Source organism: Gobius niger (assembly GCF_951799975.1).
Source record: "Gobius niger genome assembly, chromosome: 9".
Taxonomy (NCBI): Eukaryota; Metazoa; Chordata; class Actinopteri; order Gobiiformes; family Gobiidae; genus Gobius; species Gobius niger.
Genome location: NC_136860.1, coordinates 24,073,028 through 24,099,146, shown reverse-complemented (window position 1 = coordinate 24,099,146; position 26,119 = coordinate 24,073,028). Strand labels below are relative to the sequence as shown.

Here is a 26,119-nt window from a genome sequence, read left to right as displayed (position 1 = left end):
TGCAATCAGAACGCTCCATTGACTTGAATGGGATTTTCCAACGTTCTACCGGTCATTATTTTCTGATAGAGGACCTCTGAAAAAAATAATGACCCCTGCTGATGGACATGGAGTTTGTGCTTGTAACACTCTCCAACAAGTCCTCCAAATCCATACAACACAAGTGGTCGTTTGTCTAATCCCTCAATTACGACCTATTAAAACAGCGCCACCAAGCTCCCATTGAGGGTATTACAATACATTTAACCCAATTCAAAAACAACTTTATTTTACGTAGTGTATCTAAACCCACTTTGAGACGATTCTAAAAGTCAAACGCAAAGAAATGAATCACAAACTTGCAAAATTAGCCCCAATTGCAATACATGTTTGGGCAAATAGCAGCCCCAGGTCTTCAGCCCTGCCACACCCGTGGAGGAACTGAACGTCCAACTGTGCCAGAGGCTCTCCAAGCGCGCTCTGCGCTATTACGCATCACACCTCGCCAACCGCAGCAGCAGCGTCACAGTCCACCGCTCTCATATTATATTATATTATATGTGTAGGCTATAGGTTATCGCCATTTTACTCACAATAACAGCGACACCAAAGCATTACTCACCACTGATGTCTTTGTGAGTCCTTCTTCTCCTCCATATGCGTCACTGCCAACTCCATAAACTCTCCTGTCACTTCCATCTATCCTCAAACGTCCTCGTGTCTCAGACTCCGTGTCCCCCGTACGTCCGGTTGTCCGGTGACCGCGGCCAGCCTCGGATCTGCGCCGGGTTCCAGTGCGTCTGATGCGGGGAAACACCTCTGTGACGTCATCCCGGCAAAGTCGGGCCTCGGCTCCGCTGCTGTTCTCCACAAAGTCCTGCGTCTCTGTCAGAGTTCCTCTGGAGAACGTGGAGCCAAATGTCCATGATGAAACTGATGTCGTTCATTTCTCCGCAGTTTCGTCATTTAAAGATAAAACATATAAAACATCACAGTTGTGTTTAGCTCGCGGGTTTTTGAACTAGATTTGACGAACACTCGCTCTGTCCAATGAAAACACGTGTATCAGCTCGAGGGCGTTTGGGCAGGTGAGCCTGAGCTCTGATTGGCTGAAGGGTCAGCTACGTCATATCCAGTAGTATGTGTTATAATATAATAATTATCATCATTATATTATAAACAATCTGAAATAAACTGCTGTAAAGCATTTCCTCTGATGCCTGTGATTTATATTAGACTAAAGCAGAATTTTTGTAGAAAAAAATAATAAAATATGGCGAAAGGTGTATATGGTAGAGTTTAATGATGGAACGAAAAAAGAAAAAGTGTTATGTATGTAAAACTAGCAACAAACGCAACAAAAAAGTGAAGACAACGCAGCGGCAACCTGAGGAAAAATCGTAGATCAGTTTCGACGGTCTTAGCTTTCAAATGAAGTGTCACTCCTATAGGCTGTAAGCTCCAGTTGATAGGTTGATAGGTTGATAGGCTTTTTAGATTTGGGAGTGAATGAATAATGAGTAGCAGAAACTTGTGACACAGTGCAGGTGTGAGCCGTTTTGAAGAGGCTACAGTCCTGTGAGGCACATTTTTATTCGTTTATTGAAAAATGTTGCCTCAATAGTATTTTCCTCATTAAGACATATTTTACTGGAGCTTCTGTTTATGGACCCCAGCAATATACTTCCGATATATTTTGGCCCCTGGGGAAATTTACTAGGAGACCCCTGTTATAGACCAACCACATTAGGCAACATTACTAAAGGCTCTGAACACAGTACTATGATCATGGTCCTTTCATTATTTTTCTGTCATAGACAACTATCTTAAGACATTTTTACGTGAGAACATGTCATTGTGCCATTCTAGTTCAGAGCAGTTGTAAAATTGGGTTGTTCCAGTGTAGCTATAGTGTGGGTTTGTATGAGTGTGCAGGATTAAGACAAAACATACGCACCGGCTGCTCTTAAAGGATCCTGCCAGGTAAGCTAACAAAATCATCTATCACAGGTATATGTTTATAATAAATGTGTAACTGCACTCTAAATCAAATCAAATTTATTTATATAGCACATTTAAAAACAACTCTTGTTGATCAAAAGATGATGATGTTATGACGATTACAGGACCATGGTCGGTCTGGGGTTCAGGTTGAGCCCGGTCAGAGGGGACCAGTGGTGGATCCTCTCCGCCCCGAGAAGCTGTTTGGTGGAGGAGTCCCAGCTCAGACCGAACTCCAGGCGACTGTAGACACAGGGGTATTGTCTGTCAGCCCAACGAGCCCACTCCACGGCTCTGTTTACTGCCTCCCAGTGGTCAGGCCTGGAACAGACATATTAGAGGTGAGGATGGGCCAAAATAAGAATTAAAGACAGCACTTTATTGTGTTTAGAATAATAGGTTGGAGTAATGGCAAGGATGGAATTGGAATGGCACCTGTAAAGTGTAATAGTGTGGGAATAAATGTTACAAGCGCAATGTTATCATGGAAATCTGTCATTTTAACTTACAAACATTAAGCTGTACAAAAGATACAAAGGTAGAGGAAAAAAGCTGCGAAACAACTCTTACAACTTCAACATTTTACAGTTTAGCCTTGTATGGTGTCCAGAATCAAGTTCATAATCACTTAGGCTAGTCCATTCAGAGATGGTACTTACAATAAAAAGGGACTTCTAATAATAAGTGGTACATTACTTAGCTGCCCGGTCACTACTAGTAAATTTATCTAATAGACTTTATGGGAACGATATCTCCTGGTAAGAGCTCTATAACATGGTTACTACAATAATCACCCGCTTTCACCTAACCCTAAAACAATATTAAGAGTGGAAATTACCAATAAACATGGCATTAGTTATAATATGTAAACTAGGCTATAAAACACATCATCCCTTGTTACTATTTTAAGATAGTATGCCATTATAGTGAGTTACTCTCAGAGGAACAAACCTGGACTTGTTATCTTCCAGGCAGAAGAGTGTGCGGAGCAGCTGTCCCTCCATGATCTTTTCCAGCCTCATCAGCTGCAAAACCAGCAGAGTGGCCAGCAGTTTCAGGATGTCACCGTGGGCCTTTTCACCTGGAACAAGAAAGGCAGTGCATTTAGCATTATAATAGAATACAATATAAATACACATAGATCTTCAAATCAGATCAAATTGTTTCTTGCATTGCCCCAATAACAGCATTTGTCTCACAGGACTTCCTAAATATTGCTGATTTAATTGGACTACTGTAAAATCAAGTCCTGCTGATTTTGAGGAGCAAACATTCCAATTAAAGACATCCCTTCTTGAGAGTAACTGTTTGTGGGCTTATAGACCTACCTAGAGAGGCAATCCCCTTTCTTTTCAGGAAATCATCAGCAAAGCGGGAAACGTCACAGTTTAGTAACATGCCGAGTTTTGGGGTTAATTCCCAATAACCCTCCTGCAACACAGACGAGAATATTAGTCCAGGTAGGTTAGAGACAATAGAAAGATACAGATGTCAGTTTTCTTACCGGATTTTGCAAACCAAAGATCTCTGGCCATTTTGACAAGTTATCACCAATTCCCACCAACTTCCTTCTTCTCAGTTTGGGAAGAGCTCTTTGAATAACTGAATGTTTGAGTTGTCTTTCACGGGATGTTGGCTCGTCACTTTCCATTTGTTCTTCTAGGCAATGAGCATGCCTTTCAAAACCTTTGAAGACTCCTCCTCCTGCTCGACCTCTGAAACTGCCTTCTCCTGCTTGGACTCCGAAACCGATTCCTCCTGCTTGGACTCTGAAATCGCTAAGGCTGAAGCCGTGATCTGCAGATTGTGATGGTGATAAACCTGATATCCCGCGGTCACTCTGAGGTTTCGCAAATTCAAGTTGGGAGGCCAAGACTCTCTGAGCTGATCCGAATAAGCCATAACGTATTTCAGGATATGACGGGTAAGAATCAGCGAGAACTTGTTGTTGCTGCAGAATGTCTGGAGCAGGCGGAGCAGCCATTGCATATTGAGCAACTGGGGGTGGTGTTTCAGCTGAACTGTAGGACCAAGACCTAATAATACTCGGTTGCTTCTCGACAGAATCTAGAGCAGCAAGAGATACTAGAGACATTTTGTCATCTTCCATGTCTTCATCTTCCTCGTCTGGGGTTAATCCGCCACATAGATATGTAGGAGATGACGGTGGTGGGGGTGCTAACGTACCAGAATCACTCCTCAATCCTGTCTCAGCGGATTCGATTAAAGCCGAGGGACCAAGACGGCCTGGTCGTGGTAGAGATTCCATAAGGCCACATTGAACTCCAAAATATCTGGAAGGAGCTGAAATATCTTCTGCGACTTCTATTGAGTGAAGAGCAACGGGTGAGTCTACGGGTACAGGGACGCTTGTAGAGCTCGGCTCAAATGCCATCAGGAAAGAAGATGAAGAAGAAGAGGAGGAGTCCATCAAACCAAAATCATCTCCACTCACTTCATCAGACCACAGAAAACATCCAAAGTCCCTCAGTAAATCTTCTGTTGTTTCCTGGGTATAAAAATATATAAATAAATGCACTGAAGTTAAAACACAGGAATTGGGACTGTTTTCTATTCATCCGCATATTGGCAACTTTGAAGACAAAACAAGGAGTTGAAAACTGTAAGGTATAATATGTTACTGTGTTGTATCAGTTCTGAAAATGCTAAATGCCATTATTGATTTTACACATGTACCTCAATGGCAGGTGACGTTGGTTCGCATGATTCTTCCTCGTCAAAATCCTCTGTTGAGTCCCAGCTCATGTAGGGTAAAAAGTCCACATTTTCCTCTGCGATCAGTTTGGGGATGTCTGTAAATCCTTTATCTTCTTCTGACTCCTAAATTAAGGCACAGAAATAGTATATAAAAAACAAACAGTATTTTTCAGTCAGATTCTGTATATGCCAATTATTATGTACAAGCAGTGAAATGTAAAATAGTGAATGAGGGTAACACACCCTTTCCTCTATGGCCACAAAGCTGGTGAACTGTGAGAGGATGGAGTACTCTTTGCTCAGCTCAATGACGAAAGACTTTAACTCCGCTTTCTTTTCCTAGAAACACAATCCAGAAAAGTATATATTTTAGAGCTGACATGTAAATCGATGCTAATCATATTTATGTTAATCATCTATGTATTCAATTTCACAAATAAACAGTTTCCAAAGTGCTGTGATTAAACAAGGCTACAATACTTGTATGTCTGTAGCCTTATGATACTGTAGAGCAGTGTTTTTCAACCACTGTGCCACGGCACACTATCTTCTGGTGTGCCATGGGAAATAATCCAATTTCACCTAGTTGTTTTTTTTAAAACAATGTATTATTATCCGCAAATAATGTACCGTTTTTGAGTGTCTGTGCTGTGTAGTGATCAGCAGACGAGCCATGTAACACTCTTCCATATCAGCAAGTGGCCGGCGGTAGCTAATTTCTTTGAGACAAGAGAATTAGTGAAGCATGGATGCAGCAATGACACTGGCATTTTGGCTCGTGAGACTATATGGTGCTCCTATTCAAGACACTTTGATGCGAACGACTGAATATAGGCTAACATTTTCTGCTGGTGGTGGTGTGAAAAAATGTGCCTTGGCTCAAAAAAAGTTGAAAAACACTGCTGTAGAGAAAAACAGAGACACACCTCATGCAGAGCTGCGTTAGAGTCAAAGCTGCCATCTTCAAAATCCCTAATAATGGCTCTGGCAGTCAGTTTGTGAAGAAACTGAAAAATAGAAATGTAAAACTATAAAATACAAAAATGCCTATATCTAAAATGCTCAGTTTCTCTTGTGCAGATGGTGTAAAATACAAACATAAAACATGATTTTGCAACACAACAGATATGAGATATTAAGTTAGACTGACACAAGAATCACATGCATTTAAGAGCATGTCTGTAGAGGTCTAAACTACATGATTCAAAGTTTTAAAAAGTGTGGAGAGACGGGATGTCTCTTGTTTGTAAAGGTCATCAGACTGTCAAAATAATTACATTTGTTCACATTGCCGTTATCATTCAATGACATTGACTTTACAGCCAACATTCACAATCACACATTGCAATATTACTACCATGACGACCATGGGGCCAAAATAAGCTTCTAGCTCATTAAGTAAAGGAGTAAAATTGCTTGTTTTGTTTAATTTAGACAGAAATGTCTAAAGGAAAGACCATCTTACTGTGCCCTTGGATTTTTGCAGCTCACTGGTTGACACCATAGTTTCAAACTCCTGACCACTGAGGTTACCAAGGAGTGTGGCCTGTAGCAAAACACACATTCAGAACTCGATATGAGTAAATATGTGCATGGCACTACATTTCAATCAGAAATAATCATGATTATCAACAATACCTTTTTGCAGTTTTGGACAAAGCCAAAGACCAGAGTGTGACAGTCATTAAACAGAGCGTGGAGCTGTTTTGGGGCTTGAACAGGAGGGAGCGCTTTTCGGTTAAACTGCTGCCACTTCACTGACACTGAACTTGTCCCTGGAGCCTGCAGGCGTTTAACCTGAGACGCCACCTACAGCACAATTGTTTGGTAAAAACATGTTTTTATTTGACAATGTATTTCACAACAAGGGAAGGGAGTTGAATAAATGAAGAGATAGAAGGATGTGAAATATGTCTCACCTTTTCTGACCAGGTGTGTTTGGACTTTGAGTCGAAGAATTCATAAGCTCCATCTCCAGCCTGAGCCAGAGCCCTCAGCATGTGCCTGTTAGCTGTTGGACTAAAACCAACATGCACACAGTCAATACAATTCCATTAAGGTACAATATCAATTACCATAATTGTTAAGTAAATTGACCAATAAAACCTGCTAGCTTGTACATTTTTTGTTCACTCCTCAGTCACACACTTGACAATAGTCAGTTAGTCCTAAAATCACGGTATTGGGTCCGATGATGAGCTCAATCAGTAATACTGATGTGTGGTTAATGCATGAATTTACCTGTAAATGTTGGCTCTAGCCTGCATCAAATGTGAGAAATAACCTGCTTTGTTTGTATAAAACCTGCATTTCCTGGATTGGGATAAAGATGCGGTTGAGAGATGTCATTCATTCGCTGAAAGTGAAACCTAAGAGGAGCTGCTGCTATGGTTCTCATTTGACAGTTTATGCATGTTTATGACTAAATAATGGGCTGTGTAGCACTGTAAAGAAACAGTTTTGATCTCAATGCACAAATCTCGTTTCAGTTTGAAAGTCCTCGCTGGGCTCAGACCTTAGTCCGCAGGTGAAGAGGCGAGTGTGCGGGGCGTGGTCTCTCAGCAGCTGAAGTGTGAGCTCAGTGTTCTGGATGTGACCGTCAGACAGCAGCAGCAGGTTCCTTGTGCCACTAGAGGGCGGCAGCAGGCTCAGGGCACGCAAGGGCCGCCACAGCTCAGTGCTGCCCCCTGCCGATGAGAAGTGCTGGTGGGGGTCCAGAAACAATGCAATGTGTAAATGGAATGCAAGTACATCATGCTCAGAAAATGTAAGTGACTACAAGCCATGCATCAATATTTAGTTGTTTAAATTTTTTTTTTTTTTTTTTACATAACTGTAGTTTAGTTAGTTTATTAATATCGGATACTCATTATCTTATACTTAACAGCCCGCTTTTCATCCTAAGAAGCAAATAGTTTATATGTTTCAAGGTCAAAGTTTATTTATAAAGCACATTTTACATACAGTCGACACTGCCCAAAGTGCTGTACATGTTTCAACAAGAGACAAAAAATATACATACAAGGTACATATAAGCTATCAGGCGCATGGAGGCGCGTTTTTAAGAGTGACTTAAAACTCTCAATGGAAGAGGCTGATCGAATGCTCAAAGAAATTAAAAAACAATGCCCACAAAAACACATTTTGTACCTTAATAAAGTTTTTTGCTTCCAGACGAGCTTCATCAATTGGTTTGGCAGACAGAAATGCTTCTGTGTGAGCTGGGATGACAAATAAATAAAAATAGATTAAAGTAATTTTAGAATGAAGGTAATATTACTTGGAAAATTGTACACTGCATATACGTATGAAACACAGAAGCTGAATTCAATATAAAATTAGCAGTCACAGTATCAAAAAAGTACAGAAAAATGAATGGATAGATAGTAGAGGTAGCGTTAACATACCATTCACGATATATTTTACTGTAGATCAAGAGGTACGATAAATTACATGAACTTACCGGTACCAAAGAAAATGACATTGACCGAGACATTGTGGTCCAGGATTTTTAGGATCTGCAGAGCGATCATTCGTGCTGAGTTCAAGGACTCTCCCTTCATCGACTGAGAGGCATCCAGCAACAGCACAACTTCATCGGATTTATCGCTAGAGGCGGCCTCAAGGTTCGGGTAGAACACCAACATACAAGCCTTGATGTAAAAACAAAAGCAGTGAATGTTTTCAATGTAATCAATGAGATGAATGTCATTGGTATTGTATTATTGAAAAAAATAAAGTCTTCTATCTTGCATAATTTAACATTGTAATATACACTTGAAATAGCATGGATTTGGTCTTTTGTTTATTCGTTAACAATCAAGTCCGGAGTAGGGGTGGGTACATTTAAATGAAACCAGTATGGCATCAAAAAAGTTTAGGTACTACTAATTCAAGTATTAAAAGCAGGTATTGAAAAAACATATCTGTTGAGCCACGTTTTGATGCCTGTTGGGTCCAGGAACAACTTTAAAGGAAGTTACTTGGTTGTTTCACCTCAAAGAAATCATACAGATTTAAAAGTCATAGGGCCAGATCTTGTGGCGGCGCACGGGACGGCGCAGGCTCTTGGCGAATTATTTTCCGAGTGGCGGAGCTGTATGTGCCATTCGCCTCCGCCACCTGTGAGGGGGCGTCACAAGAGGAGGTGACTGCACTGATGGAAACACGGCTGACATTCACTTCCTCGTTTACATTGCGCTGTCTTGCGTTCTTTCTTAAGCCTTAGGCTCTCACAGGTCAAACTAAAAACTTTATTTACCCCATCGTGAGCTAAACGATGTTCACGTCTCGAGAGAAAAAGAGCTACAGCGTCCGCTGTGGCGCGGATCGCCCGCGCTTGGCGTGAACGCGAAGCAAAACAAAAGCACATGTTCACTCCCCACTCCCACACAACCACTCTCCTGGACGCAGAGTCAATTTGGTTGGAGGAAAATGTGTGTCTCCACCCACTTAAATGCGCCAAGTCTGGACTAGCAAGATCACAAAGTGCGCCCCGACTGAGCGCAAAATGTCACGCTATCGTCTCCGTTTTGATGCACAAGATCGGCCCCATAGTCTTTTATGGATTGCATTAATGTTCTGTTTTATGGTTCTATGACAAATAGTTTAGTATAGGTATTGTTCTGGTATCTGTATCGTAAACCAAGTACGGGTAAATGTAGATCTTTTTGCCTTTTGCCCAGCCTTAGTCCACTATGCAAAATAGTAAAAATATTCCCTAATTTGCCGAAGTTAATTCATTACATGTATTGGAGTTTTGCCGTACTAAAGTGGTAGTCATAGTAACAAGTGAAACCTGGCTGAATTTGCTGGGGTGTTGTTCGACCCACATCCTCGGGACGTGGACCTCTGTGAGCGTCACCAGGAGCTGAAAACCCTCTGGTCCCATCACTTCTCCAGGCAAAACACTCACCACAGCCTTACAGTCGGTTTTCTGGAAAGACAGAAGATTTATTTAATACGGACTTCCTTAAACAGAGGAGAGCAGTGTTGAGGCCAGAGCAAGAGCAAAAAGTCCCACCTTCAATTTGACTTGATGAGTGACACATTTCACCTCAGTGATTTGATGAGGCATCTCGATTGACATGTCGAGGTTAAATTCTCTAAAAGAAGAGAAAAAAAATGCCTTAATTTGTTATTAAGAATGTAAATATGTGCATTGCTCAAATAGCAATATTTCACCTTGTACTAGCTCCTTCATCAGCTACACACACTTTTTCTACAGTTACCTGTGGAAGTGATATTTTTACAGTACATTGAATACCAAGATGGCTAGAGTAGCCAAAATATTTACAAGTTTTTATAAGTAATAATTATATTTGAAAGTAAAAAAGACATATGTTTTAATAGTGATGGAATCTGAGAGACAAAATTGAATTATGTGAAAATGTTGTGACAAAAAAACTAAACCTGTGTGGTCTGGTTGAGCGCTGCACTCTCCTGCCACGGGGCCACACTGCTTGGCAAAGAGAAGAAAATGCTCCCATCTTTTACGATCAGTTCAGACACAAAGGTAACTTTAATGAGGACAGTGGCACCAGGAGGAAGGTTTCCAACACTGATCGTAAACACATCCTACAAAATATAAACAAAGACAATTAACAAACTCTGCTCAAAATATGACTTTGACAAAATAAAAACACATCTCACCGGGGCGTCCTGGTCCATCAGATAAGCTCCGTGGCCTTTCTCAATTGCCTGCTTGTACTCTCTTCGAGCAGTTTCCTTCTCCTTTACCTACAGCAATGAATAAACACTAAATTGTTTGGTTGTTTACGAAGACCATGTGTCCAATTCTACCATATCCACTCAAGCCATAATTCCCATCACTGCTTTGCTGTCATAACCAAGTAAAAGCTTGATGTTTTGCTAAATTATATATACTTTTCCTCCCTTTATGCCTGGTCTGATCCTGCTCATAAATCTAATGCAGCACATCAGATTTACCTGTCCCACCACATGTTTGCCGTTGATAAAAGCTTCAAATCCACAGACCGCTGCAGAGTCATCCAGGGGAAACACATACTTGGCCTCGATGGGCATCGAGCTCTCATTGGTGTATTTCTGAAAGATGATCACCTATTTTTGCAGAAGAGGAAAAACATTTACATACTTAAGTTACGCCTTTCATTGTGATATTGTAGAGTGAGGACATTTGATTTACCTGAGCAAGCAGGTCCACGAGTTTACATTTGACATGAACAGCCTGCAGTGGGATTTGTTGACCAGAACTGTTCAAAAGGCCGGCCGTCACATTGTCAAGGGGATTTTTTACGTCAATGATGCCATCCTCTATTTCTGCCACGCCTAAACACACAACAACATGTAGCAGGCCGATACTAAAATCATATGCCTCATAAACTGGTGTCTAGCAAAACATCCACATGAACCATCCTACAATAATACAGCAAAATAATAGAGATTCAAAAATCTTTGAAAAAATATGAAAAATCTCTATTATGATATTATTCTTGGATATATTTTCAGTTTAAGACGTCAACATGAATAGAATAATTAGAGAGGTGCTAGCAACTTTACATTAGTACAGCTAAATGATGACACTTTAGTCAGAAAAGTGTTCACCTTGGTCAGGAGAGGATAGGGGCTCGTCTGACTGAACTATCTCAGGAGTGAAGCTCTTCAGTTCATCCCCTTGCGAGCTCAACCGCACCACATACTTGAGTTTCACCTGATCAGGGCTGTACACCACGTACTCATTGTTCTGAAATTGCAGTTTGTTTGTTTTTTATGAGGTGAAAGAGATGAGGCAGCAGGATGCCTTAACAGCTATACAGTAACATATAAAGCAAAGTACCATGAATTCGGACTGATGACCCAGTGTGTTTCGGACCCCATGCACACTGTCATGTTCCTCTGGGGCCTGGGTCAGAGTCGGGTCTTTCTCGTGGAAATGGTAGCACTTTCCCAAAGCTACGTCACAAACCAACACCAACCGAGAGCCATCTGTGAGGCTGCACTGGGAGTATTTCAAAGTGGTGCTATAAAACAAAGTAGTGCAAATGGGTTTAGAAGATATTTTTTAAAGGCATTTTCAGTTTAAAAATCACTAACTTTATGTCGTCACTGAAGTAGATTCCACTGCCCAGGTCACCGGCATCAGTTCTTTGAATCCCATGCTGCGACACGGCAACACAAGGCATAAGGAGCCCACTGAAATAGAAAGCAGTTTCAGTTCCCATCCCCAATAGTTCATCTCATTTTCATTATGACTTTGTACTGGCCTTACCGAGAAAGGATTCCTACAAAACTGTGAGGCCTGGATGAATGAAGCAGAGGTTTTATGTTTCCAAGTTCTCGCTTAAAACTTTGGAGATCAGACGCTCTGTCAACACGCAGTATCTGATGGACTTGTACTTTGCTGTAATTCACAAGAAAGGAGGGAAGAAATGGTAGAAGGCTTGCTTAGCATACACTGTGTACACTACACACTATACACCACTTTGAACTCACCCTGATACAAAGATGTTATTTATTTACCTGTGCTGAAGCAGGTAAGTCACATCCTCAAACTCGGAGCTGCCTTTGGGAACGGCTTCAATGCTGCACCTCAGAGCTCGGTATTTACCAACACTCGACGGGACCGTGCTTCCCAATGTCATTTCACTCACGTTGAGAATGTCTCTTATTACCTTAGAAGCAAAAACAGCTACATTTTAGAGTACTCACAATGCATCAGTAAGTACTGTATTAGTAACCATGATTAAACAGCAGAATATTGGATTGTTATTGTTATTGTACTTGTACTGGGTACTAGTGTAATTATTTTGGTGCCAGCACTTTTACAGTACTACAGGTATCAGAATGTTTCATTCTTTTAGGTTTGGTAGGTTGGTAACTTTGGAACAATCAAGCAAACTTCTTTTGCGCTGTCTCAGAGCCCTACAGGCACAACAGGCATCCAAATTTAGTGTATTTGGTTTTATCTCACAGTCAGCACTGTAATTACATATACATTTGAACAACATGCTGTATTTTGTGATTTTTGTTGAAAAACCTTTTGCACATTTTTGTCTCATGCTGCAGTCTATAGTTAACTATATACTGCACGGTAGTACAGAGGTTAGTGCTCGAGCTTCACAGCTAGAAGGTCTGGGTTTGATTCCCACCAGGGACGGTTCTGTGTGGAGTTTGTTCTCCCCGTGACTGCGTAGGTTTCCTCCAGGTACTCCGGTTTCCCCTACCACTAAAAACATGTGCAATAGGTGAATCCTCCAGCCAGGTGTTTCTGACCACCAGGCTGGCTCCACATCATGGAGATGGGTCCCCGAGCGCCCACACTGGCAGCTCACTGCTCCTACAGGTCGACTTTGAGGATGGGTCAAATGCAGAGAACAAATTTCTCTACAGAGATTAATAAAGTATAACTTATAACTTGTATTTAATATTGTTTGTTACCTGGCAGAGGTCGAACTGTTTAGAAATTGAGGACAATTCTGGTCCAACAGGAGATCTTTGGGGAAGCAGAGTGCTGTACTCAGTCAAGAGCATTACACACTGACTTTTTAAAGACAGCTCGTCTTTTTTCTTTTCCATGATTTTTCTTTGAACCTTGAGTAATAGTCCTTCTGCCCTGGTTACCTGGACAAACAAAGAATAAAACTGAGAGTCAAGGAGCAGGAAGTGAGTTTAACTCTACCGGAAACTAAAAGATCCACACTTAAAGCAAACTTTTCTCACACAATAGAGTGTTACAAATCACAAAACACTATCCCAACTATACTGTTCTAATTGACAAATCAAATATGCTTTTTGGCATCGTTAGTTTCATAATTAGTCTCATACATCGTTGAGACTGATCTTTTGAACTGGAATGTTGAGGATGAGGTCAATGCATCCCAGAGCCTCCTGCCACAGCAGCTCCACAAACTGCCCCACCTCTGTAGAGAGCGCCCCCGTGTGGAGCTTCTCCTCCAGCAGCAGCTGCAGGAAGACAACAAAGTCAACAGGATTAGGAATCATCAACGATCTACAAACAGCATCAACATAATATTGGATAAGTACAAAACAGACTGTTGTGGACATCACTCAACACTGCTGATAAAAGGGTGTATAATCTGGCCTAAAGGGGTATGAAATGGTGTGGGTCATATTATACCCTGGGTATAATAATAGTAGTGGTAATAGTGGTAATAGCAGTAGTAGTAGTAGTAGTAGTAGTAGTAGTAGTAGTAGTAGTAGTAGTAGTAGTAGTAGTAGTAGTAGTAGTTGTAGAGGTTAGTGGTAGTACAATAGTTTGTCCTGGACCTGCTGAAGTGGAGCAGATCCCATCTCAGTGACTTGAGGAGGACCATGGCTCTTTTGTTTCAGACCATCAGCTTTCACAGAGTCTGACAGAGTCTGGAACACCTTCACTGCCTCTTCTGACGTGGACACAAACACCACTTGATCCCTCACAGCCGCCTTCTGAAAAAACACAACTTCATGAATCCAAAACTTTAGCCTTTTCCATCAATCTCATCTTTTATTAATGGATATTGCATTGTCCAAATACATTTTTTTTTGTCACTTCAATCAATCAATCAATTTTATTTACAGTATATAGCGGTTTTCATATATGCCATGCAACACAAAGTGCTTTACAGATTTAAAAACATTCTCCCCACCCACCTCCCCAGAGACAGAGACACTTGTGTTGTCACATTGCATGTTTTACCTTTGATTGAATGTCACCCATCCAGTACCGCACCACACGATACTTCCTTCCACTCTCACTTTTAGCACTTTGAAGCTCCAGCAAACACCAAGATTGGCCATTGGACTGAAAAAGAAATATATATATATATATAAAAACAATTGGGTTACAAACTCTGAAAAGAAATTGTCAAACATATTGTTTACCTCTTGAAAGAGTGAGTATTTAGCCACTTGAAAGCTTTTTGGAAACTTGGGCAGGCTGTCCGTTTCATTGTAAACTCTGTGAATTACAGTGTATGGTAAATATCATAATTGAAATATATGTAGTTAATTGTAATAGATTATAGGCTTATTATAATATTATTATAAACATGGCGTATAAACCTGCTTTTGGACACCTCAACATTTATAGTTCACATTTTACTATCACATTAACACAGTATAACTGTGTGTGTGAAAAAGACTCTTGATGAGTAATACCCGTTTATTTAATCATGTTGAATGTTATGTGGAGCGCCCTCCGCTGGTAGCAGGGGGATTTTACAATGGTAAAAACAAAAGACAGCTACCATTTTTGGTAGCATGTTAACAATTATCATTTAACAGAGTTTCAGAATAGATCTGGTGATGGTTATGGCTTTGAAAATACAAAACACACTTCCAGATTCTGTCAATTATGCAACAAATCCAGCAAAAAGAAAACCTCAAAGCTGATTTTGTAGGATAGATACCTTTTGAAATATGTCAAGATGTATATTTCTTTCTAAAATATATGCTTTCTTGCAAAAAAAAAAGAAAAAAGACCAGTGCATAAATAAGAAAATCATACCTATAATTTTCAATAACACTTCTTTGTTGCATTGGAGACTCTGCTCTCTGTGTCGCACTCACAGGCTTTAGAGGTTCGGCCTGACCTTTGGATGGTGCTGAGGTTACTGTACTTCCTGACCATTTCTCTACCAAAGGAACATTAAAAAAAGGATTAAATCAAAGTGCAGCAAACTTCGCACAAACAGAAATCTATGACACATTCCCGAACGCTGCATTAGTCATCCAGCTCTTGAGAAAACCCAACTAAGCACACCTGATGAACAAACACACAACTCAGAGACTCAAAGTGTCATGACTCAACCAATTGAAGTCAGGAGAGAAGCACAGAAAACCCAGACAAGATTATTCTTTTCTTTTCTTGCAGTTAAGGCACAAATAAACAATAGGAAATGTAATCTTTGTTTGCCGTCGATCATTTCTTTTGAGGAAGTGAATCTGCTGCTGCTGTGTCTGCAATGAACTGATTTTATAATGGCGTTTTTAATTTTTTTGTCCATGCCACAATAAAGGACTTTTAATTATCGCAACTACGGAGTGCCTCCATAACTTTTTTGACTGCTTTTGACACTCACAGCCAGTCTTTATTCTGTTTCCATGCACTATCGGGTCCTTGGAAGAGCACCCGTGAGTTCACTACAACTTGTTACACCTATGGGACCCAAAGCAGCGCTCATTTTCTATTTTCATTGATTTTATAATGTGCTTTGCTGGGCAAATGTATCGAATGTCTGAGCAAGCCAAAGGCACATTTCTGCCATCATTGTGCATGGTAGACAATAAAGTTTTTCTATTCTATTCTATTCAGAAATATGAGACAAAAGGCAACTTTAATAAAATACCATACTTGCAAAACCTCATTCCATCTACTTTCTAATCCCGTAATGTGTCTGTATCTTCAACTGTAATGACTGACATATAGCATATACTTCATTAAACAATACAAATTACCTTTTGTGTCTTTACATGCAGCAGGTAGATCATTTGCAGAAGATACGTCCAACTTAAAATCCTCTACAGGCAGCCGACAGTCCGCCTCCACACAGCGGTGCACGTAATTCAGTCCGACCACTGGGATCTGATGCTTCACAATGTTGCGAATTCTGCCAGGACTCAGACTGGACACGTCACTGGTCACTATCAGAGAGCACTGGAGGGAAGACACACCTGAGTTGTTTGATGCAAAACATTAATCTTTGATTTTCAAGCTTTATGAACTGTCAGAAAATAATCTGGCCTTCAAATTTTAATTTTAATTAAAAAATAAATAAAATGAAGCAAAAGTATTTGTTTCGATAACTGGGATTGTATGATTATGTACAACAATTTAAAACAAACAATTTCTGTAACCCATAATATCTAACCTCTTTATTGGCCATAAAGGAGATTTTCCCTCCATTTTCAGTCACTGCCAACTTGATCTTCTTCTTCTCTTTAAAAGGCAGCCCCTTGAGCTCAAATAGCACAGAGCAGTGCTGGAACAGAGCCATGTCTGAAGACAAGAAACACTTACACTGAATCACACAGCAGTAGACAATTGCCAGAACAGATGAACACCCTAACACAGTGTTTCCCTCTGTAGCCAGTGTGGCTGAAACATTTTTGACCGCGCTTTCTCGTTCGAACGTAATACCAACTCCTTCCAATGTGTTGCCAAAGTTGTTGGAATGATGAGAAATGCTCAAAAATAAATGATTAACAACAATATCAATTAATAAATACCTTTTCGTAGCATGTTGTCATAAGCAATGTGGAACTATGGGGAAAAGATAATGTGGTGTACCCCAGGGTTCGATTTTAGGCCCAATGCTTTTTTTTTTTTATTTAAAAAAAACAATTTTAATTTATTGAAAAATATACAAAATTAACATAAACAAGGCTCGAGGCTCAGGTGTGCAAGGCTTCAGTTTCCAGTGTAAACAAAAATACATAAAAATATAAAAATAAATAGTTTTACAGTGCAAATTCGTTACATAGAACATTGGTCTTCAGGGCTTTGGCATTTGTGCAATAATTCAAGGAGGTCACATAAGAGGACATTAGTGATTCAAATACAACAAGTTTTGGTTTTTGGTTAAGGTACTTACAGCTATGGATATGATACTTTGCCATTATTAATATTAAATTCATACAGGCCCAATGCTTTTTAACCTGTATATGCTCTCGCTTGGTGATGTCATCAGGAGACATGGAGTCAACGTTCACAGTTATGCTGATGATACACAGCTACACATCTCCGTATCTCCTGATGACAGGCCAATGGATGCACTTTTTAACTGCATTTTAGATATCAAATCCTAGAATACGTTCTCCAGCTTAACTACAGTCACTGTCTATTAATCCTTCCTCATAGATGAAAAACCTGGGTGTGATTTTTGACTCTGAGCTGACTTTTATTCCACACATTAAGAATATCACAAAGATAGGTTTTTACCATCTAAGAACATAGCCAGAGTCCGCCCCATTCTCTCTCGGGCCAACACGGAGACAGTCGTATCGACTATTGCAATGCCCCGCTTTCTGGTCTTCCCAAAAAGAGTATCTCAGGTTTACAACTTGAACAAAATGCAGCAGCTCGTGTCCTGACGAAGACCAGGAGGCGGGACCACATTACACCGGTTTTAGAATCGCTGCATTGGCTCCTTGTGTGTTTCAGGATCAATTTTAAAGTTATTTTAATGTTTTTTTAAATGTCTTACTGGTCTGGGCCCTTCTTATCTTTCAGATCTGTTTTTACTTTTTCACGGCCCCTTCGCTCCTCCGGCAGGGGTCTCCTGGTTATTCCTAAAGTCAACAAAAAGACTCATGGCGAGGCGGTGCCGGAGGAGCTCAGGGCTGCAGAGAACGTTCATGTTTTTAAGAGCAGGCTCACGACCCACCTTTTTAGCTTAGCTTTTAACTGACATCTATTTATTTAGTCCTAATTATATATTATGTAATTATATTACTTCTAGCTGCATTCATTGCTTTTACTTCTGGATTTTAAGCTCTTATCAGTGTTTTTAGATTTTTCTAAAAAAAATCTTTAAATTTTTAAAGATTTTCTTTAAATCTTTCTTAAATTTCTTAAATTTTTAGGCTCTCCCAGTGTTCCCTCTGAGGGCCCCTCTGGCTCGGTAGCAGAGAGAAGTCTGTGGCTGTGTGGGTGCTGTCCTGTGTGTGCTCAGGTGGAGGTGTGGTGTCTCTCTTGGGTCAGTGCCTTGTAGCTGTGCTGGACAGCTGCTCCCGGCGCAGACGGCGCATTACACTCATAGATTACACAACTAAAATGGAGTTTTCAATATAACTGGCCACGCCCACTTGAACTATGGTCCAGGGGGTGGGAACCTATGTCAGTGGGTGGGAACCACTGGCCTTACAGATGAATAAAATCAGAATTACAGGACACGATCAATGACTGTGGAAAATTATAATTGCTGCAAATTGGCAACATGTTTCCAGCTCTCAGAAATAGCGAAACTTTTGCATGTTTGGAGTTATCCTCCAAACATGCAAAAGTTTATTATTTGGACACTGTCAACTTATATTTAGGATATTTATCAGCATGTAGCACATAGGCTGTCCACTGTCCACTTCTTTCCACAAAAAACAGTCAAAGAATGAATGAAGAATGAAGGCACCTTCTGTTTTATGGGACGCAGGAAAAGCCCCAATAAGGGGGGAAAAACATCTATGGGATGGGAAGTTAAAGAAAGACAGACATAAAAAAAAGACTGAAAAATGAAAGAAGTATTTAATAAACTTAAAGACAATAGAGCCAAGTTAGATAAGATTCTGACGTATAAGGCACAGGGTGCGTTTAGGTTTATCGATAGAAAATACTATGAATTGGGAAACAAGGCTAGCTGGTTTCTTCATTCCAGCGATGTCGAAACAAGTCCAAAAGATGTACCAAATATCTTAGCCAAATATTATGAACAATTATATAAGGGTCAGCAGGGGCGTACTGGGACTAAAAAGTGGCCCTGGACTCTGACCAGCCCGGCCCAAGTTAGTGTAAACACAAGCGTCCACAAAGACATATTTTGACATCAATTTATAATAGGCCTGATTTTTGTTGCGCGATTGCTGTGTCACCAATTAACGACAGAGCTGTTAAACAAATAGAATAGAGATTTTTTTATTTTTTTTTGCTGCTTCACTGTGAAATTGCAAGGCCGGGTAGCAGCACCCCCTTGCAGGCTGGTGGCCCTCAAGCCAGCAGCCCTTCTGTGCTCCTCCAGAATGGACCTATGGCCAGTCCGCCCCTGGGTCATAATGACACGAGATTGATTCAATAAAAAATAAAACATGTAGTTCTATTCTCAACTACTTCAACAGCATTAAGTTGTTCAAAGGTTACCAGTTAAAAAGCTTTTAAAGAAATACTGAGTCACAAATAGCCTAAATATATTGTTAACATCAAGATGCAGGAAATTTAACAGTTTTTTTCCCCACTCTTCGTCTTTTTCTTTTTCATCACTTTTCATTGTGTTTTTGTCGCTCTTTTGTTGCTTTTTTTTTAATTTTATTTTTACTTTTTGCTCCATTTTCATCCTTGTTTTGTCACTTATTTCCTCCCAGAAGCACTTAGATTTGGGTAATGCCAAAACTGGAGAACATTTTTCTCGGTTCAGGTTTTTCTCCTAATTAGAATGACATAGCAGTATTTCTCCAGGCAAAATGAAGATATTTTTTATAAAATAAGCCTTCCTTGTGCATGAAAAAAGACATAATTTGATAATTAATGTCAGAAAAGTATTAGTGACGAAAAGCCAGAGTAAATGTAATATTTCTTTGCATGAGACGTTCAAACAGAGCGCTACCCGGAAGTAGCGTGATGACATCATCACCTAGCAAACTGAGGTTTCCATGGTTACCATAGTGTTTTGATGCGTTAATGTTAAATAGAACTTCTGGCCTCTATTTCTTCGGTGGTGCGATGGCCGAGCGGATAGCGCAGGTCCCTCGACCTCATCCACATCGCACCACCGGGGACGGCGCTGCCCATAGCCATGTCTACTACACGGATGTCATCATGGCGTGTCGCTCGCTAGACACGTTGTGGTGCCTCCGTGGAGGAAGCAGGTCGTTTCTTTTCTTTAGCGGCCAGTTTTGTGGAAAACACGCAGACTCTAAGGTCCCGGGTTCGAGCCCGGGAAGGGGTCATTTTACAGGGGCGGACTGGGACTAAAAAGTGGCCCTTGCACGATTGCTGTGTCACCAATTAACAACAGAGCTGTTAAACAAATAGAATAGAGATTTTTTTTGTTTTTTTGCTGCTTCACTGTGAAATTGCAAGGCCGGGTAGCAGCACCCCCTTGCAGGCTGGTGGCCCTCAAGCCAGCAGCCCTTCTGTGCTCCTCCAGAATGGACCTATGGCCAGTCCGCCCCTGAGGGTCAGCATCAAGAATTGAAAGAGGAAATAATACATGATTTCTTAAAGAATCTTACATTAGTTGAGGACGGATGAAGCCTCTGCGTTAGTCGAGCCAATTAGAAAAAAGGAAGTGAAAGAAACAATTATTAAATTTAAAAATAACAAGTCACCAGGACAGGCTTGCAGGACAATATCATAAAGTGTTTGTCGATGACCTCACTCCGGTATTATCATAGATTACACAACTAAAATGGAGTTTTCAATATAACTGGCCACGCCCACTTGAAGTATGGTCCAGGGGGTGGGAACCACTGGCCTTACAGATGAATAATATAAGAAATACAGGACACGGTCAATGACTGTGGAAAATTATAATTGCTGCAAATTGGCAACATGTTTCCAGCTCTCAGAAATAGCGAAACTTTTGCATGTTTGGAGTTATCCTCCAAACATGCAAAAGTTTATTATTTGGACACTGTCAACTTATATTTAGGATATTTATCAGCATGTAGCACATAGGCTGTCCACTGTCCACTTCTTTCCACAAAAAACAGTCAAATTTGTTGAGCCTGAAACACACCAAAAACGACCTCACCTGCGCTGCTCCTGCGACAGTTCAGGCCTGGGCGAGCGCTGGACTGTAATAATTATGTCTATGGTCACTGCGCACTGCAGCAAACACCACGAGCGCATCCTTAGTTTTCAGGATAAAGGCTATACCTCACAGTTATTGGGAACAGCAAAGAGCGACATATATCAGATCAACAAAATCTATCGATAGCCTATTAAATATTCACAGTCTACTTTGAAACGTTCTGGGCTGCCTCAAGCACCATTTCACAAAAAGCAAAACACAAGACACTAATAATAGTCTTTTATTTTTAAGTCAGCAAACAGCAGATGCACACTGCTCTGATCGCACACTTGACGTCCTGCCCTCTTCCTGGTTCAGATGAACTTTTTTTTTTCTCTGATGTATTTCTAGTAATCTGTGTACATGAATTGTGCATCCCCTAGTGGTGTTAAATGTGAACTGCGCTTAAGACACGCCAATAAACAGTAGGCTATTAATTTATGCACATTTCATTTGTTATGAAAATAAAAATAAAAATATGGCCTGGTTTAGGACTATGCTGAGGACGGATACGGACTAGGACAGGGTTTGAACCGACTTTTATAGCCTACATTTAGAAAATAGAGCAACTTATTTATTTTTGTCTAACAGATGCTTATGAGAGGTTCGGGCTGTTTTACACGAATCAGTATAAATACAACAATGGCATAACTTAATTTCTTACAATATAAAAGGAATAAACAACCCAGTTAAAAGAAAAAAGATACTGGGGCAGTTGTAGAAAATGCAGCGCTCTGTAGATTTACTTCAAGAAACAGTTGCAGCAACAGAACATTAAAAATGAGGAAGAGAATGGGAAAACATTTTTTCAAAAAGCTTGCACATTTGGGAACAGATCATGGGGAAGGGTGGGGACATAAATTGCGAACTAAATTACCATCATCCTCAAAACCTCCAAAGCACAATGTCTAAAAGTCTAATGAATATGATGAAGGAATTGGGGTTGATAGATCCATGGCGCCACCTTCCTCCAAAAGAGAGAGATTTCACCTTTATGTCACAAATGCATGGAAGCTACTCACTGTTGGATCATTTTCTGGTGTCCAAAAAAGACACATACTGTGTTATTGAACCAATAACTCATAGCCCAATACAAATGACACTTGATTTGGGGTTGGAGCCATGTATGAAGTATTGGAGAATTAAGGTTTCATTACTGACAGATGTTAAGATTAGAGAGGAAATAAGGTCAGCAATACTGGAATATTTTGCTTTGAATGAAGGCACCTTCTGTTTTATGGGACGCAGGAAAAGCCCCAATAAGGGGGGAAAAACATCTATGGGATGGGAAGTTAAAGAAAGACAGACATAAAAAAAAGACTGAAAAATGAACATGAACGGAAAAAAAATAAGTATTTAATAAACTTAAAGACAATAGAGCCAAGTTAGATAAGATTCTGACGTATAAGGCAGAGGGTGCGTTTAGGTTTATCGATAGAAAATACTATGAATTGGGAAACAAGGCTAGCTGGTTTCTTCATTCCAGCGATGTCGAAACAAGTCCAAAAGATGTACCAAATATCTTAGCCAAATATTATGAACAATTATATAAGAGTCAGCAGGGGCGGACTGGGACTAAAAAGTGGCCCTGGACTCTGACCAGCCCGGCCCAAGTTAGTGTAAACACACGCGTCCACAAAGACATATTTTGACATCAATTTATAATAGGCCTGATTTTTGTTGCGCGATTGCTGTGTCACCAATTAACGACAGAGCTGTTAAACAAATAGAATAGAGATTTTTTTTTTTTTGCTGCTTCACTGTGAAATTGCAAGGCCGGGTAGCAGCACCCCCTTGCAGGCTGGTGGCCCTCAAGCCAGCAGCCCTTCTGTGCTCCTCCAGAATGGACCTATGGCCAGTCCGCCCCTGGGTCATAATGACACGAGATTGATTCAATAAAAAATAAAACGTGTAGTTCTATTCTCAACTACTTCAACAGCATTAAGTTGTTCAAAGGTTACCAGTTAAAAAGCTTTTAAAGAAATACTGAGTCACAAATAGCCTAAATATATTGTTAACATCAAGATGCAGGAAATTTAACAGTTTTTTTTCCCCACTCTTCGTCTTTTTCTTTTTCATCACTTTTCATTGTGTTTTTGTCGCTCTTTTGTTGCTTTTTTTTATTTTTACTTTTTGCTCCATTTTCATCCCTGTTTTGTCACTTATTTCCCCCCAGAAGCACTTAGATTTGGGTAATGCCAAAACTGGAGAACATTTTTCTCGGTTCAGGTTTTTCTCCTAATTAGAATGACATAGCAGTATTTCTCCAAGCAAAATTATATTTTTTATAAAATAAGCCTTCATTGTGCATGAAAAAAGACATAATTTGATAATTAATGTCAGAAAAGTATTAGTAACGAAAAGCCAGAGTAAATGTAATATTTCTTTGCATTAGACCAGTGTTTTTCAACCACTGTGCCGTGGCACACTAGTGTGCCGTGAGTTATTGTCTGGTGTGCCTCGGGAAATTATCCAATTTTACCTATAGTTGTTTTTTTTTAAACAAATTAATTATTATCCGCAAGCAACGTACCGTTTTCGAGTGTCTGTGCTGTCTAATGACCGGCAGAGTAACCATGCAATACTCTTCCATATCAGGTAGCTAGTTTCTTTGAGATAAGAGAATCAATGATAAATGGATGCGGCAGGTGGCGGTGACAGTGGCATTTGATGAGAACGACTGAATATAGGCTACATAATTTTTTTTGCATTTTCCGCTGGTGGTGTGCCTCATGATTTTTTCAATGAAAAAAATGTGCCTTGGCTCAAAAAAGGTTGAAAAATACTGCATTAGGTTCAAACAGAGCGCTACCCGGAAGTAGCGTGATGACATCATCACCTAGCAAACTGAGGTTTCCATGGTCACCATAGTGTTTTGATGCGTTAATGTTAAATAGAACTTCTGGCCTCTATTTCTTCGGTGGTGCGATGGCCGAGCGGATAGCGCAGGTCCCTCGACCTCATCCACATCGCACCACCGGGGACGGCGCTGCCCATAGCCATGTCTACTACACGGATGTCATCATGGCGTGTCGCTCGCTAGACACGTTGTGGTGCCTCCGTGGAGGAAGCAGGTCGTCTCTTTTCTTTAGCGGCCAGTTTTGTGGAAAACACGCCGACTCTAAGGTCCAGGGTTCGAGCCTGGGAAGGGGTCATTATGACAAGATATTGATTCAATAAAAATAGAACATGTAGTCCTATTCTAAACTACTTCAACAGCATTAAGTTGTTCAAAGGTTGCCCGTTAAAACGCTTTTAAACAAATACTGAGTCACAACCTAAATCTATTGTTAACATCAAGATGCAAGAAATTCAAAAAAATAATTTAAAAACAAAAAAAAACATTGAATCGAGTTTGAAATTCACAGGCAGAAAAAGACCTCAAACCTCTTGTGGATGGCGACTTGTTGAGCACTAGATGATATGAAGTATGCATGAAGTCTTTTTGTTGTTGTTTTTTTGTTGTTTTGTTTGAAGATAAACCTTTCCATACCCCACTGTCCTCAGTTTTCCTTTTCATTTAAACACTTTCTCTACTAAATTTCATGCACATCATTTAGAAATGCTCCACCGTTTCTGGCACATTAAATTAGTCGTTTGGTTAAATTGTTTATCCTCAGCTCGTGTTTATTTCACAACAACAACAACAACAACAACATTAAAATAGGACATGGTGAGAATGTTGAAAATTATTTAGCCTTTCTAGGTAGCTCGCCAAAGACTCTACATCACTACATGCTTGATGTGAAGTGTTTTTGAAGCATAAGAGAAGAGGTTAAACCATGGACTAAACATCGCCCATTCATTATTTTTAGTGAAAAGTTGTTTATAATGTGTATAATATTCTGTGATCATTTAAATATAGCAAAAAACACAACTTTATCTGACTCTCCTGCTGAAATTACAACAGATAAAGGGCCACACGTACGGTTCATCTCCTATAATTAGAATGATATTGTGCTATTTCTCCAGGCAAAATGAAGATTTTTTTTAATAAAATAAGCCTTCATTGTTTATGGAAAAAGAAATCATTTGATGATTAATGTCAGAAAAGTATCAGTAACGAAAAGCCAGAGTAAATGTAATATTTCTTTGCATGAGACGTTCAAACAGAGCGCTACCCGGAAGTAGCGTGATGACATCATCACCTAGCAAACTGAGGTTTCCATGGTTACCATAGTGTTTTGATGCGTTAATGTTAAATAGAACTTCTGGCCTCTATTTCTTCGGTGGTGCGATGGCCGAGCGGATAGCGCAGGTCCCTCGACCTCATCCACATCGCACCACCGGGGACGGCGCTGCCCATAGCCATGTCTACTACACGGATGTCATCATGGCGTGTCGCTCGCTAGACACGCTGTGGTGCCTCCGTGGAGGAAGCAGGTCGTCTCTTTTCTTTAGCGGCCAGTTTTGTGGAAAACACGCCGACTCTAAGGTCCCGGGTTCGAGCCCGGGAAGGTGTCATATTACAGGGGCGGACTGGGACTAAAAAGTGGCCCTTGCACGATTGCTGTGTCACCAATTAACAACAGAGCTGTTAAACAAATAGAATAGAGATTTTTTGTTTTTTTTGCTGCTTCACTGTGAAATTGCAAGGCCGTGTAGTAGCACCCCCTTGCAGGCTGGTGGCCCTCAAGCCAGCAGCCCTTCTGTGCTCCTCCAGAATGGACCTATGGCCAGTCCGCCCCTGAGGGTCAGCATCAAGAATTGAAAGAGGAAATAATACATGATTTCTTAAAGAATCTTACATTAGTTGAGGACGGAGGAAGCCTCTGCGTTAGTCGAGCCAATTAGAAAAAAGGAAGTGAAAGAAACAATTATTAAATTTAAAAATAACAAGTCACCAGGACAGGTTTGCAGGACAATATCATAAAGTGTTTGTCGATGACCTCACTCCGGTATTATGTAAGCTATATAATTATGTGTTAAATTCAGGGAACCCT

The 26,119-nt window shown here is 40.4% G+C and overlaps 1 protein-coding gene across 1 annotated transcript; it reads right to left on the bottom strand.

Moving 5' to 3' along the window:
* Window positions 1-1,966: 1,966 nt before the first annotated feature.
* LOC306968295 (protein mono-ADP-ribosyltransferase PARP4-like) lies at window positions 1,967-21,316 on the bottom strand. Its single transcript, XM_079563637.1, has 36 exons — window positions 21,138-21,316; window positions 16,548-16,675; window positions 16,135-16,333; window positions 15,185-15,311; window positions 14,560-14,635; window positions 14,375-14,479; window positions 13,966-14,124; window positions 13,504-13,641; window positions 13,117-13,299; window positions 12,199-12,350; window positions 11,948-12,079; window positions 11,773-11,871; window positions 11,516-11,699; window positions 11,284-11,422; window positions 10,865-11,007; window positions 10,648-10,779; window positions 10,351-10,437; window positions 10,111-10,275; window positions 9,883-9,929; window positions 9,722-9,803; window positions 9,497-9,634; window positions 8,162-8,351; window positions 7,849-7,919; window positions 7,214-7,401; window positions 6,618-6,717; window positions 6,337-6,507; window positions 6,164-6,244; window positions 5,625-5,705; window positions 4,942-5,037; window positions 4,678-4,821; window positions 4,168-4,489; window positions 3,656-3,864; window positions 3,485-3,577; window positions 3,309-3,411; window positions 2,932-3,061; window positions 1,967-2,301 (listed from the first exon to the last, which is right to left on the bottom strand). Exons 2-36 carry the CDS (start codon window positions 16,671-16,673, stop codon window positions 2,100-2,102), a joined length of 4,794 nt encoding a protein of 1,597 aa, XP_079419763.1. The 5' UTR covers window positions 16,674-16,675; window positions 21,138-21,316; the 3' UTR covers window positions 1,967-2,099.
* Between the last annotated feature and the right edge of the window lie 4,803 nt (window positions 21,317-26,119).

Coding starts and splice junctions, on each gene's coding strand:
- LOC306968295 (XM_079563637.1), bottom strand. CDS start 16,673: ATGGCTCTGTTCCAGCACTGCTCTGTGCTATTTGAGCTCAAGGGGCTG. Junction 13,300..13,503: donor AAAAGATCAGTCTCAACGAT/GTATGAGACTAA, acceptor TTGTTTGTCCAG/GTAACCAGGGCAGAAGGACT. Junction 6,508..6,617: donor AACACACCTGGTCAGAAAAG/GTGAGACATATT, acceptor ATTGTGCTGTAG/GTGGCGTCTCAGGTTAAACG.